Source organism: Natator depressus, chromosome 7 (genome assembly GCF_965152275.1).
Source record: "Natator depressus isolate rNatDep1 chromosome 7, rNatDep2.hap1, whole genome shotgun sequence".
NCBI classification, from domain to species: domain Eukaryota; kingdom Metazoa; phylum Chordata; order Testudines; family Cheloniidae; genus Natator; species Natator depressus.
In genome coordinates this window covers 44,130,316-44,145,868 of record NC_134240.1, presented here as the reverse complement: position 1 = coordinate 44,145,868, position 15,553 = coordinate 44,130,316, and the positions used below count along the sequence as shown (strand labels likewise).

Here is a 15,553-nt window from a genome sequence, read left to right as displayed (position 1 = left end):
TAGACTAGCAAAAAAGTTCTTGTAAAGAAATAGAGCAGTACGCTCGTAAATCTGTTTCAGGGCCCTGAACTCAGAAAGACCTATACAGTGTCAGGTCTGCAGCCACACTAGTTCTCATTACAACTTTCCCTTTCACCTAACGGCAAGAAAAAAAAAAAAAAAAAAAAGTCTTACATATATAATGTACCATTTAATGATACTTTATCTTTTGCCATTGTGGCAATTTCAGTGAATCTATTGGTAAAATCAGAAACTACATACTAAGGTGGAACGGAGATTGTTTTTGTTCCACTTCATGTTTCTGACCCCTAATCCTACAGTCTTAGTTGTAGAGGCTAATACAACAGCAATGAGTTTAAAAGGACAGAGGCAGGACATACTGTTTTGAACTTTATTTTCAGAGCTGTGTTTAGACTATTGATTAAAATGTTATAATTTAATATGCAATTTAAAAAGGCTACCAAGGCTATTTGGATATTCAAGAGGACTAGACATCAACAGGGTTAACAGGTTACTCTCAAGCACTAGCAGATACTAGTTTGCTCATGCCACTGAAGTAGGATCTTTCCCTTTCACTCATCACCTCAAAATGCAGAGGCCTTCTACAGAAATTGCATTCCGCTGAAGAGTGTGGTTTCAACTCCAGACCAACATTCTTCCATGTAGCCATCAGTTTCTCTGTTAGACAAAAGGAAGACATTTAAGAATATTCCGATTTTAATAAGCTTTCAGTACCTACAGCTCTTTCCCAACACTGAGTACTGCAAATGATGAATTGCAATGTTTAGAGGTGAAGTGAAAGTAAAAATAACCCAAAACAAACAAACAAAGCAACCTACTTGAAATGCCTGACAACTTTTGCTTAGCGAAGAAAGGTGTTGCGGGAGCTCTCAAATACTGACACTAGTTCACCTTCAAAGTTATAAAGGTACCTATCAGTCTAGCCACAGCCCATTACTCTTATTCCATAATAAAATGGAACTGCCTTTCTTCAGAGAATCAAAGAGCACTTAGAGCCTTTCGACATGCCCACGAGGTAGCTATTACCCCATTTTACAGTTTACTAACCTGAAATCATGGAAGATTTTCCCAGGGCCAGCATAGTCTGTCTACACAAACCATGGAAGCAAGCCTCCCAGCCCAGGTCAGACTTTGGTTTGTGCTCTAAAAATAGTTGTATAAACAGCACTTTGAAGTTGTGGCTCAGGCTTTGAAGCCCCCCTCCCACAAATCTATGGAACCCAGGCTCCAGCCCAAGCTGCAACTTCAAAGTGCTGTCTATGCAGCTAGTTTTAGAGTACTAGCATGAGCCGTGCTAACTCGGTCAACTGGGCTGGGAGGCTCACTTGCGCAGACTTCCCAGCTCTGCCTGGACTCACTACGTTGAAAATCCAGGAGTCCCAAATCTCATTTTCTAGCTATTAACTGGTACAGATTAATCAGGACTGAAATGGTGAGATACTAGGCTGCTTTGCTGCAACGAATCTTGATTAAATGTACAGATGACCAGGTGATTTCTTATGGAAACTGCAAAATCATGGATTAGCACTATTAAACTAGCACCCACTATAAGACAATACCTCTATTTAAAAAAAAAAACCAACCACCCCCAAACATTAAACTAGAATGTGTATAAACCATAAGATGGCTGAAGACTGGTTTAGTACTGCTCTGGGCTTCTGTACTGCAGCATTTTGTAGTTTTCAGACAGTTAGCTACCACCACTCATGTTCAAAGGCAAATCAATGGGAAACACTGATAGCACTTTCTAACACTTCATTCGTAGCAATAGTTCACCTTCTTCCAAGGTGACCTTTCCCAGCTGGGCCTAGCAAAAGTGTAGATGTTTTCTTTAAATTAGCAATAGATCAGGGATCACAGCGTAAATCTTCAGAATGAAGATCGCATAAAATGCTTTCGTGTTAACTCTGTCCAAGTCCATTCACTCACCAAGGAAATAATTCATCATCTGAGGTGTGTGATGAGGAGTAGGGGCAATACGCAGCAGCTCTTCTCCACGGGGAACTGTGGGGTAGTTTATTGCCTGGACATAGATGCTGTGCTGACTCATCAGTCTATCACAGATCTCAGTATTTTTAGCAGCATCTGCAACCTAGATTTACAAAATGGTCAAGTTCAAGGTAACTGGAACAGTGCATGTGTAATGATCAGAAAACAAAACCTTTTAGGTTTGAAAAATTAGTTAAAAACCACAATCTGTGGAAGATTCCAATTTAAGTATCGACTACCAACAAAAAAATCAGAATTTAATCATTTTGTCCTCCCTGTGCTTATTAGAACAGAACGTAGTATAGAAGAGAATTTAAAACCTCCTCCTACTATTCTTAGGAGAGTACTTCCAATGTATAATTCCTTTAGTATGCATTTTTGTACACCTGAAGATATTTAAATTTAGACTGTTGGAAAAAAAATTAGTGTTGTAATTTCATATTAAACGTGAATGGAACTTTTAGCATTTGCCAATTCAATTTGTTGGCTAACACCCTGCTGCAAAATTAAAAACAAAACCACACATCCAAAAAACACCAGGTTTTATTAATTTAAGGAAAAACCTCAGCTTCAGCCTACATCATACTTCATAAACCTAAAATAAGCTATGCACTTTAGCATGCTGTGTAAGAATGCAAGTCAGATTCAGTTGCAGGTATTTTCTGTAATACAAACAAGTTTATTCTTGTGGAACAACTTAAAAAGAAAAGATACCATAATCTTTAGTTACCCGGATTGGAATGATGTGACTGGGACAGTGTACTACAGGGAGTCCAGCATCCATCAGCATTTGTCTCATGAGTTTAACATTGCGTTGGTGCTGGCGTCGAAGAACTTGCCCTTCCGCACTCTTTAAAGTTCTGACCGATTCAAGCGCACCAGCTAACAGCATGGGTGGCAGGGATGTTGTGAAAATGAAGCCAGCAGCATAGGAACGTACAGTGTCTATCAGAGAACTTGTACTGGAAATGTACCCGCCTACACAACCAAATGCTTTGCCTGAAAAGAAGAAACAGTCAAGATTTACTCTATCCTTTAGAAAAGATAACTGCAAGCCAGGATCTGACAGTTGTACTTACACTTTCTTGGAATCAGAGATCATTCTGACAAACATTTGAGAACTAGAACTCCAAATCCTGACTTTACTATCAGCAACACAATTAAGTCTTTCCAATAATTAGCACACAATAAGGGTCCTCAATTTTATTCTAGTATTTACAAATTAGTAAAAAACAAGGTTAATCTACTCCACCACACCCCAGAAGACTCCCACCCTGTTATGAAGAAACCTTGTGACCGCTACAAGAGCATTGTTTCACTCACTCACCCCCCCCGCAACCCACTAACAGCACCTACTATGATTCCTGGGACAAGAGACTCTTGCACTGTATTTTAATGCCAGTGAAGAAAACTAAGTCCTACCCAAAAAATAAACAAATTCAGTACGTATTGGAGTAAGTAAAATATATTCCAATGAGTTTAAAAACACTCAGGACCATTATCTGTACTCCACTACCTCTGCTTTTTTCTTCAGCAGGTTTATGTGGGTAATCTATTCCTAAAATAACCATCACTCCTGTCTTCTAGTTGCATCTTATTTATGTGCTTCATGCAATCTACTGGGCATGTACAGTAATCACCATTTCAAAATGATACCACCCAAGAGTTGAAGGCCAAAGCAAAGCCAAATTAAACTGAACCCTACTGCACTATTTTTCTGTTTATTTGCAATCTCAAACATCAGCATGATATAAAATTCTTAAACCAAAACCCCCACCACATGGTTTTCTAAGGTGGAGTTTCAACTCTTGCTCTATATTCTAAGTACATGCTGGAAACTGTGAAAAATCTGTTTAAACTATTTGAACTCTAATAGTTAGAAAAAACAGTCTGCATTGCATCCAAAAGAATTTTATTGGTTCTTTCAGTTCTCGCCAAATCTCCTTACATAACTCCCATCTCGGGTTTCTGGATTAGGAACATTCCACCTTACACAAAAGAGAGTTAAGATCTAAATATAGAGTACTGCACCACAATTAACTTTCTCACACATGAATTCTCTGTTAGAGGAGTAGGGACTATGCCACTAGGGTCATTTTGCTAACTTACCATTTCAGATGGCATTTTTGAATCAGCCTAAGTGACTTAGCCCAAGAGCCTTTGAAAGTTAATGGAAGTGGTGTGCTTAAGTCAGTCAGGCTGTTTTAAAAATCCCATGCTTCAATTTCTAGGAAAAAGTCAGTTTACTGACATTATTTGAGTTCATTTTATTCCTTCATCTTGTCTGCAGCGTGAACTTCGCTGCCATTTACACATATTCTTTTTGTAAGAAGATACACATACCAAGCGTTCCAGAGATTATGTCCATTTTATGCATGACTCCATCCCGATCTCCTATGCCACCACCCCGAGCTCCATACAGCCCAACAGCATGTACTTCATCTACAAAAGTGATTGCCCCATGCTCATGAGCTACATCACACAATTCTTCCAAAGGACACACTGCACCTGAGATCAAAACAGTAATCACAATTAATTGCAAGTTCTTGCTTTTCATGGTAAATACATATTTCATAGCTTAAAGAAACAGACAACATATGTGTTTCAGTAAGGCACCTATTTAACCAAGGATACAAGCTTTTTAAAGCAGACTCACCATCCATTGAGTGAACAGTTTCAAATGCAACAATTCTGGGAGTCGATGGATCTGATTTTTTCAGTAGTTCTCGGAGATGATTGACATCATTATGGCGAAATATGTGCTTAGGCACTCTGCTGTTCCGAATTCCTTGAATCATGGAGGCATGGTTTCCTGCATCTGAGTAAATCTCACAGCCTGAAGGGACAACCAAAGGTTACTAGTGGTTATGGCTGTACTGAGAGAGAGGACAGATGATTGTACAGATACCTAAAAATTATATAAATGGAATTGTGCTGGTAAACTTGTGTTCTAGCCCCAGAAGAGGGGTTGCTATAGAAATTTGTTAAATCAGAAACTTTGCAATACATACAATTTTTAAGACGGAATTTTAAGACCCACTAAAAATAGCTGTATTTTCTATTTTTGCTTTAGAGCACTTCTAAAATTAGGACACTTATTTTTGGGAATTCACAACTTTAAATTTGCATAACGGACTCAAGGCAAGTAGACACCCAATCCCAAAGAAATATACTTTAAAATTTAATTTTATATTTGGAACTTACAGAAGTCTTAACTGTAGACATTTCTCTAGCAACAGCAGATACGGGATTGGAAAGAGTCAGTTTACCAGTGCTAACCATACCCTGACCATACCAGGGGAAAAAAACTATCCTTCCACCTGCAGCTACATGGGGTGGGGAAAACAGTAGGTTTTTCCAGAAGTGAAGCCAGCCTCTGGAAACAGCAGGGAGTTACAGCAACTGGGCAGGAAGACATCCAACTAGAGAGTGTCATTTGCTGCCACCCATCCCTCCAATAATCCTCAGCCCCTGTGATATCAGCAGGTTGCCTTTACAGTTTCAACTTCAGATATTTGCTGCTTGATTCTGTCTTCAACACATGTCCTTCTCCCTCAGTCCCTCCACTGCCAGTCTCTCCCCTCTTCATTCTTCCCTACCCTTTAAAGTTCCATTTATTCTCTTTAATATTAAAGTGAGGAACTGAGATATGTACCAACCACCACCTTGGACACTCTGGTTATCGGTTGTTTCCCCACTGTGTGTCTGATACAGGTGCAGCCCAATGAAATTATTATATGGCATCTAGAACAATGCCCCAAATCCTGATCAAGGTGTTTAGGTGCCACCACAATAGAAGTTAGTGAAGACTGATTTTTTAAAAAGTGATATTTAGTGACCAAAAAAAAGGGTCAGAATCTCAGTTATCTGAAAGAAGTTTTCAATGAAATTTCAGGGTATTTTATTTGCAGGGAATGTAGTATTACATTGCATAGTATCCAGTACATCAGATCTCACCTGGTAACATTTTAGCTAATGTGAAGAGAGTGGAATCATTAGCTACAAAGCAGGATGAGAACAGCAATGCTGCATCTTTTCCATGGAGATCAGCCAACTCTTGCTCCAAATCAACATGAAATTTACTGGTTCCAGAAATATTTCTGGTGCCTCCTGCTCCAGCACCATGTTGTTTCAACGTATCCCTTTAAGAAAACGTTCAAAAGGGAAGCAGCATTAATCAATACTATTTGACAGCATGTGAACAATTCAGGAAAAGGGACATTATCTTCTATAACAAACCGCCATTCCTTAATAACTTACATAAAAGCAGTAGTGGTTAAAGAGAAATGGGTATAAGAAGTGCAACTGTATTTGTTTACAGTTTGAATAAGGATCTTGGAGGCCAAAACTAAGTTTTGCAAGGAACTTCATGAGCTCAAAGCTAATGAAAGTTACTAGCTGTGCCCCTTACAAAAACTGTAAGACTCCACTGCTTTATGCTGACCTCTCTGTATTTAATAGGTACTGAGACATGTTAAGATAATTACAGTATGCGGTCCAGCAGTTTTCCATAAGCCCCCACATATAACCAAATACAGAAAGGAGGAATATTAATACCAGTTAAAGCGTTGCAGCACTAGAGCCAACTGTATTTTAAATTGTTTTATGACACTTAGTAGCCAAACAAGTGAGAAGGGAGGATAGTCATGTGCTAAAAAGCAATACCCTTTACACAGCAGAAGGAATTTAATCATTAACTCAAAGCTATGACAAGCTCAAATTTTTTTCCCCCAAAAGAATGTATGTTTAGGGAAGGTAGTTTTGTATAGTTTCCTGTAGATCACTGCATACCTTGTGGTTACCAAACATTTTACTTTTAATTTAAGTTTAGAACTACTTACATAACAGCTCCACTCACTCGAGGGTGGCGACTCATCCCTAGGTAATCATTGCTACACCATACAGACACCTCTTTTTTGCTGATGAGGGAATCAGAGTAGTCATCTGCCATGGGAAAGACCTGTGCTCTTCGGTTCACAGTTTTGAATACACGGTACGTGTGATCCTTTTTTTTCTCATCAATTTTTTTCTCAAAGAACTGGTCATACTGGAAAGTAGAAACAGCTAGAAGAGGAGAGAGGCTATTAAATACAAGAAAGAATTAACACTTTTGAATGTCAAAAGATCTGTCTGCAGCTGGACCCTACAAAAATGGATTTAGGAGACTAATAGCAGATTCAAATTAATTAATTTTGTTAGTCAAACAACAAGAATGATCCTTACATTTTGGCAAGTTATCCTGAAGCAGATGAGATACTCTTTCTGGTTTTTGCTTTAACATAATATCCTGGAACTTCTTCAGCAAGCTATTCTGCTCTTCTCCCAAAGTCTTGCTATTCATCACAGTGGGATTCACTGGTGTTTTAGTAAACTCTGTATATTTGAGATGTTGAAAAGAAATCCAGTGATTATTAAAGTCAGTTTCACACCATCTTATATCAAAAATAAGAAAGATTGAATGCCATGAAAAGTTACAAATCCAATATCTTAAATTGTTTAAAATAATAATAAAAAAAATCTTAGTTGAGACACTAAAGCAGAGCCATAAGACTCAGAAGCTGAAGAGAACGCAGTGTATACTTTCCTCAGACTTTGTGAAATCAAATCTTGTCTAACAAAAATTGAGGGCCAATTGAGAAGATTCAATAATTGCCTGGGACCAATTCAGTTGACATAAGAAGTTGATATGTAGGCTACCAGAGCCAAACACATGCTTTAGTTGTAGGTAAGCGTTTCTCTATTATTCCAAGCTTCTGTTCTATTGACATGGATCATAGTTACTAGGACTTGCAGCAGACTGGAAAAGCTGGAGTGGACAGGTAAGGAACAAACGGATTTCTTCCAGAGGAAACAGCAAGACTTCTTTATTATTGGTGAAAGAAAAGCCTTCCTTTAACAGAGTTTTGACAAAACTACTTTACTCTGAAAGCAACTTTGTTCTCTTTATGGCAGGGACAGTCTTATTTGTATAGTGACACGTGTAATGGGACACCAATTTCTGATCAGGGCCGTTAGGCACTACTACAATCAAAACACTAAGACGACGACAGTCCAGGGCAGAAGGGAGGTGGTTTCTATTAAATTACTTCTTGTCTTTAGTGTCCTGCTTTGCGCTTTCCAGCCTGTAACTGCTTAATTCTTTGAATATGTTCATGTAGGCAGCAATGCTAATGTGTTCTACATATAGGTAAGACTTTTTGGTGAAGACGTTGAATTTTTATAAGCAATATCAAGAGCTATTTCTTAGAGCTAACTCAGAGTGCTGTAGCTTGACATATATTTGTTTTGCAACTCGAACATAATTCTCACTAAAGCCAGCTGCCAAAAACATCTGTAGACAGAGAGTTGGTATAAAATAGATTACACAACAAAGTGAGTAATATAAACAGCACTGCATGAGCGCAATTAAAATCCCTATATTCTGCAATAAAATCCTTTTGTTGCAGTGTCCCATGACCCTCACTCTCGCCTATAAGGTAGCAATTATGTCAGACACGGGTTTTATCGTGAAGACTAGTGCTAGCAAGCAAAGTGTTACAAAAGATTAGATTTCACGGTCTATTGCAGCATACATAAAAACATACCCTTCCTTACAGCCTGCATTTCCTGCACATCCTCTTGGAGTTCTAGGCTGGCTTTGCAGAAAACATTACTGTTCGTAGGGTTCATCTGAGCTGCCAGGAAAGGGCATTTAGTGGCAGAGTTCTGGCTAGTGCTCTGGCTAGTAACAGCAGGTGGATGGCTAATAGGCAGCTGGGATCCACTGGGATTCTCCTGGGACACATCTTTGGAATTTTTGGCCTCTTGGATAGGAGAAACAAAACACAGGTTAAAAAAAAAAGAGAAACTGGGGTGATCTGACTGCACAAGAACAAAACTTCTCTGACAACTATCTATTACACTAAACCACAAACCATTCAGAATTGCTCAACTGAGCCATCTGTACTTGCATTATCACACAATATGAAGTTTCAGTATCTGATTAACATTTAAATCCAAATTTTCTTGGAGTGCAATACTATTGCCTCTTCCCCAAATGAGGAGTCAGTGTGCTTTGTGGATGAGTTTAATTTCAATTTAAATGGTTTTCAGCTGACAGTTTCCCAGTTGCCCCTTCTCCCCTACTATTTCCAATTATAAATTCTCTAGGGAATTTTCTCAGCAAGGGTCAATAAACAGCCACAAATCATAAGAGGTCTGAGAATGCCACTGACCTGGATTTGCACCAATTACATAGTTATGATCAGTAGAACTTTGCTCTCGGACATTACACTAGAGTTTGCAGAGTATGAACTTCAGTTTTAAAATAGTCCAATTACTTTCAAAGAAGCCATATATGTTAAGTTTTAAGCAACAAGTGTTTGAGAAGATTAAGCAAAATACTTGGGGAGTACACCAGCGCAGGCAGTTACAGTTTCCAGAAGTTTCCTTCTGGCTGGGCAGTTCCCAAAGTGTTTAAAAAAAGTTCTTCCTTGTCTACTTAAGCAGGAAGCATTTATTAAACAACTCAAGGGTTGTTAATGTGAAAAACAACTGAATAAAAATGACACCCCGGAAATCTTACAGAACAAGGGACCCTATGGTCATTACCAGTGAATATTAATGTAGTGCAGATACATGCAAGTTAAAAAGATGGAATGTTGTAGAATAATGCACCTAGGATGCAAGTTATCTGACAAGAGCAGATTATATCCACCTAAAGTTGTCCTGTAATAATTTACTGTCTGCTTTGAAACAGCTTCAGGGACACAATTCATTTTCCTCTTGTGTAGGCAACATTGCTTCTTCTATACTGCATAGCTTTTCACCTTTGCTCCCACAGCAAAAGGTGAGCGTTATAGCATTCTCTGCATTTCCTAGTTTTTTGGAAGGTGGTGTGTTCCTCAAACAACCAGCTTTCCCCTCCCACAATTTGCCATCCAATTATTCAAAACCGATTTCATTTACACTTCTATTGTATTACAATAAAGCCAAGATTCAGACGTGTTACCAAATCCAAAGTTTAGAATTCCAAACTCATAACTCTATTCTAAGTGCAACAAGCAAGGCACTGAATCTTACAGGATTAAGTAATTTACCTTCAAAGCAAAGTTTAACAAACCAGACAGACTAAAATCAGAGACCAATCTTTTTTTAAAAACAAAAAACTGAAGTGTTTGAACAAGAACATAAGCAACACTGAGTAAGGACAACACTTTGAGATGTTTACTGGTAAACATTTCAGTCTTTTTGAGGTGTTCATGCCAGTCACTGAGAAAGCAAAATTAGGGGCAATTGAGAGGTTCTACTGTATAACCTCTCATAACCTGACAAATGTAAAGAAAAGGATGTGATCTAATATTAAACATAAATGCAGTTGTAAGTAGAATCTAAAATACTGAAGCTTAAAATTAGATTAAAATAAATAAGCTTCTGGGTATGATAGCTTGTACATCATTAACTAGCTACAAAAAAAAACACAACACAAAATTGACACTGACTGTCATTGGGTGGGGTTGTTTCTTCAGCTTGTTGGCAGTGAGCAACTGAAGTACCCAGGGCACGGGAAGCAGGCTTGGTCCCCACTTCCATCATTTTAGGGCAGCTCTGAGCATAAAAGAGTAGGGACTTGCCCGCCTTCTGCAGAAAAGCCTGGGATACCCGTGACAGGAAGGGGCAGCGGCGAACAACCGTTTCCATTTTCAGGTTTTTTGATCCTGTAGCAAGATATAGGAATGGTAACAGTGTTAAATGCAAGTATTAGAGGATTTCTTACATATAAAACCATATTCCAGACTACTTCAGAGTTGAACAACACACAACACAATTAAGTTATAGCAGATGGAAAGCAGTACAGTACAGTGTGGCCTTTGCAAATAATAATGGCATGAATTAAGCCAAGAACCACATAAAAGTATCAGAAATATCTTAACAGGGAGACATAGGCGAGTCCAAAAGGAAGTGGAGGGAAAGCCCTGGCTAATTTAAATGGACATCAGCAGCCTATTCACGGATCTGCTGGGTTTCTTACCTGACTGTAGGATTACTGTAATAAAACAACATTTAAAATATCTCCCACCCCGCCCGCGGTTTGCTTCCACCGCAAAACCAACACGGAAATGCGATTTTACAGTCGCCCCGGGGGCAGCTGTAGCCCCCCCCCCCAGGCTATTTTTAACTGACGATTTCAGCTTGGCCGTGTCCCTGTCACACTCCAGGCTGGAGGAAGGCTGGGACCCGCAGCGGCTGGGGAAGGGGGCACACGGAGGAGGGGGCCTCGAGGCGGCTCCCCCGGGTGCCGGGCCAGCGGAAAGCGGCACAGAGCTGAGCGGCCCCGGGGGCACCTCACCCCGCCTTGGCGAGGCAGGCGCAGAGAGCGCGATGCGCCTAGAGGGGTCCCCGGCGCCCCCACAGCCCTGCCCTCTCCCCGGGGGGCGCAGCGTCCCCAGCCCCGGGACCAGCTGCGGCCGGCGGGCCCCGCGAGGACCCCGCCGAGCGCCCCCTCATGGGGTGGCGGTCTGGGCAGGGGCCCGGCTCCTCCTACCAGTCCCGGACCGGCTGAATAGCGGGCGAATCAGGCCCACGCTGCTCGCTCGCTCGCTCGCTCACTGCCGTGCCGTGCCGTGCCGTGCCGTTCCTCCGGCTCCAACGCTCCTCCGCGATCTTCTCGAGCCGGAGCTCCCTATATAATCAGCCCAAGCACCGCGCATGCGCACAGGTGGACGACGCCCAGCAGTACCCCCTCCATATTCACGGCAGAGGCGCATGCGTTGGCAGAGGCCTCTCACCAGTCCCTTCCCACGCTATGGCGCATGCGTGATGCCCTAGGGGCCTTCCCACCCCTACGCCTATACGCTGCGGGGAGGAGGGAGCAAGCGGCGCAGCGTTGGCTGCTGAGTGGAGGGAGAAGGGCGGGGCAGGGCAGGGCAGGGGTGGAGGGGCTTGGGAAAGGACAGAGGCGCGGGGGGGGAGAGCTGGGGCAGAAGCTGGAGGTGCGATGCCGTTAGGCGCTGCCTCTGGGGGAGCCGAAGAGGGAAACTCCCAGGGCAGAAGCGGGGAGAGAACAAGGACCTGCTGGGCGAGGAAAAGGGGACCTCTCACCTGGCTGCTCCCTGGCAGCGGCTTGACTTGGGAGTTAGGGGCTTGGGACTGAACAAGGCTGAGGGGGAAAGGTGGCTGCATATGGATCTGCCCCAGGAAGGGAGCAACAGCCTCCCTGTTCAAGCTAGTTTGGGGAGAATGGAGGGGCACTGTCCCCTCCCCACCATGGGGACAGCTAGAGGCAGCGCTAGCCCCGCTGAGAGGCAGGGCCATAGCTAGGGAGGATGTAGGGTAGTTTCCTGCCATTTACATGCACTTCATTACTTCAGCTTTGTGATTCAGTGTTTCCGTGTTACAAGTGGTGGTATAATATGTGAGCTAAAGTTGAACAGGGGGTCTGGGAATCACCTCCCATGTGCTAGTTCTGACTCTCCTACTGGTGCCCTGGGCAAGTTTTCAGAAGATATTTGAACTCAGGGGCTTGATTTATTTACTGTAAAATGGAGCTCCTGGTGAGCTAGTTTTGTGTGTACAGCACCTGGTGCAATTGACAAAGGCTCCTCAGCACTCCCACAATGCAAATAGTAAATAAAAGGCATTGAACTTCTACAATGAAAGGTGCTATGGACAGATCCTTTTGTGGGATAAGATAAATATCACATCAACTCTATGTGGGTCTAAGACTTGATAACAAGACACATAAGTGGAATATGGCACCTGTCCATACTGTCTCCCTCAAATAAATTTGCTACAAGACAATAGATAGGTGACTCCTCCACTCCTCAAAACCCAGCTCATAGATACAGGAAGACTAGATAGCCACCCCTTCTTTTAAGGACCGTTACCCTTGCTTATGTACTGTTGCTTCACATGTCCTTCTGTCAGCCCCTTTCTAAGGCATTGCCAGGCTTATTACGTGTATCGTGTTTTTTTTTTTTTAAATTAAATGACTTAAAAGCACTAAAACCATGCCAACTATTGTTTACTTCTGCTGTAAGACACTCCTCCCAATCCCTAGCTAAGAGACAGCTTCATTTTGAATTATGTTTAAGGAAGTAAGTAGTATTCAGCTTTAATAACAGGATCTTTACTGTTTACCTCATTCAAGCTACAGCTAATGTAAACAAGGGTTTGTTTTGTTCAAACATTGACACTTTGTTAAACTCCGATGCTAATACTAGAAAACAGGCAGCTCTGCACCATTGTCTAGGAGCGAGGACAGAGCAAGAAAGGGAATTGATAGATACCCAGGAAAACAAACAGTGGTAAGTTAACTGACCAGTGCAGCATTATCTTTTAATTTACAGTCCATCAGTTATCCTGAGGATTTAGTAGATATTTCACTCATGGATCATCAGTGCAATCTATGTTTTTATATATCACATTTGGTGATTTATTTGGCACTAGCATTTAGGTTATTAAAAGCACTCCACAAACTTTCAGTAATTTTTTTGGACTCGTGAAAATGATCGTTGATACTGGTGGGATAATGACCGTGCAGTTTTGGTTCTGTTATTAAACAGTACAAGTATTTGCCTTGATGATTTCATGGAAGATAATGTTACTTTGACTAATACCACATTGTCTTTTTTTTTGCGGGTGTGTGTGCGCGTGTGCGTGTGTGCGCGCGCGCCAGATTTCCAGAAGTGGTCAGCACATCATTTTAAAAGCATGAACATTTCATTTAGGTGTCTAAAAGACAACTACATACAAGGAAATGTTTGTTGTGGCATGTGAATTGGAATTCAAAGGCCCAATTGTGCCTTGCTCCCCATTTGAGTAACTGGAGTTGAGGGTACTCAACTTCTTGCAAGATTTGGCCCCAAGTCAGCAGGGGAAAATCCCAGGCCAGAGCCAACCAGGATACTGCAGGAATCCAGAACACACTACTGCTGAACATACTTTTTTTTTTTAAAGCATACAGTGTAAAAATAGTTCAGAAGAAAGTTGCTTTTTAAAAAAGGTCAATGGGAGCACTGCCCATTTTTTCAAGACAGGTTTGTCTAATATTTCTGGAAACAAAAACTTGAATAGCAAGTTTGCAACCTCTCCAGTCAGATACACCTATTAGTAATTAAAGGTGTATACCCTGCTTTTTAGTGAGGTAGGTGCAAAGGGATTTTTGTGCTTCCAAAGAAGAGATTTCAATAGCTTCTTTAACACGGTTAAACTGAAAACCATTGCCTGCCTCCTGCTTTAATAGAGCAAGACAGTATATAAACTACTAGCTCCATAGGAACATGGGCAAAATTTAAACCCAAGCCCACTGTTACAAATAGGATTCATTCCCCTTCCCGTATAAGTGGTTTTGTCCTTAGTGGTTTTCTGCCCTATTGGGCCATATGGAAAATTGTGAAGTAAAAGCAATTTTGCTTTTTCTCTACACCCATTGAACTAGAAGAGGAGACACAGAATAATGATATTTGAACATTCAGCTCTCTCATTAGCCGATCTCAAGTGGGCCATTCCCGTTTTAGAGATGCAGAGCGGTTAAGCGACTTGTCCACTGTCATGCAGTCAATGGCAGAAATAAAGGGCCAAACCCATATCTCCTAATTTCCATCCATGTTCTTATTCCATTAGACTGCAAAATGCAGAGTGACTTAAAAATGCATAACTTATTCGTACAGCCCCCAGAACAGTGTTAAGTGCTTGAAGAAAAAAAAAAAAAAAAAAAAGAAAGACATTCCCTGTAATAGAGAATTTACAGTCGGAGGCCCAGATTCTGCAAATTTTTCCATATGAGCAAACTCTGTGTCTATGTGGAGCCCCATGAAGGTCAATGGGGTTCTGTGTGGGCACAAGAATCTGCTTACATTGAGTAATTTTCATGATCTCTGCCTAAATATTAAACAAATTAATCACGTGATTAAACAAATTAATAGAATACCATTTATTTAAATATTTGTGGATGTTTTCTACATTTTCAAATACATTGATTTCAATTACAATATAAAATACAAAGTGTACAGTGCTCACTTTATATTTATTTTTGATTAAAAGTATTTGCACTGTAAAAAAAATATTTTTCAATTCACCTAATACAAGTACTGTAGTGCAATCACTTTATTATGAAAGTTGAACTTAAAAGTGTAGAATTATGTACAAAAAAACCTGTATTCAAAAATAAAACAATGTAAAATTTTAGAGGCTGCAAGTCCACTCAGTCCTACTTCTTATTCAGCCAATTGCTCAGACAAACAAGTTTGTTTATATTTGCAGGAGATAATGCTGCCCACTTCTTGTTTACATTGTCACCTGGAAGTGAGAACAGGTGTTTGCATGGCACTGTTGTAACCGGTGTTGCAAGATATTTATATGCCAGATGCACTAAAGATTTATATGTCCCTTCAGGCTTCAACCACCATTCCTGGGGACATGGGTCCATGCTGATGACGGGTTCTACTCGATAATCTAAAGCAGTATGGACCGATGCATGTTCACTTTCATTATCTGCGTCAGATGCCACCAGCAGAAGATTGTTTTTCTTTTTTGGTGGTTTGGGTTCTGTAGTTTCCACATC

At 40.9% G+C, this 15,553-nt stretch overlaps 1 protein-coding gene across 4 annotated transcripts; it reads right to left on the bottom strand.

The window, feature by feature from the left end:
• Positions 1-382: 382 nt before the first annotated feature.
• On the bottom strand, positions 383-11,692 carry ALAS1 (5'-aminolevulinate synthase 1). Of its 4 annotated transcripts, none has more exons than XM_074958275.1 (11): positions 11,545-11,692; positions 10,491-10,706; positions 8,595-8,813; positions 7,234-7,383; positions 6,852-7,074; positions 5,968-6,152; positions 4,667-4,846; positions 4,354-4,518; positions 2,741-3,009; positions 1,951-2,113; positions 383-678 (listed from the first exon to the last, which is right to left on the bottom strand). In XM_074958275.1, exons 2-11 carry the CDS (start codon positions 10,687-10,689, stop codon positions 518-520), a joined length of 1,914 nt encoding a protein of 637 aa, XP_074814376.1. In that variant the 5' UTR covers positions 10,690-10,706; positions 11,545-11,692; the 3' UTR covers positions 383-517. The 4 variants fall into 4 exon arrangements, with proteins under 4 accessions (XP_074814376.1, XP_074814373.1, XP_074814378.1 ...); XM_074958272.1 differs by having other exon boundaries at positions 11,534-11,660; XM_074958277.1 differs by having other exon boundaries at positions 11,599-11,617.
• Positions 11,693-15,553: the final 3,861 nt, after the last annotated feature.

Coding starts and splice junctions, on each gene's coding strand:
- ALAS1 (XM_074958275.1), bottom strand. CDS start 10,689: ATGGAAACGGTTGTTCGCCGCTGCCCCTTCCTGTCACGGGTATCCCAG. Junction 6,153..6,851: donor CGAGTGAGTGGAGCTGTTAT/GTAAGTAGTTCT, acceptor GTTTTCTTAAAG/GGATACGTTGAAACAACATG. Junction 4,519..4,666: donor AACTGTTCACTCAATGGATG/GTGAGTCTGCTT, acceptor TTTTGATCTCAG/GTGCAGTGTGTCCTTTGGAA.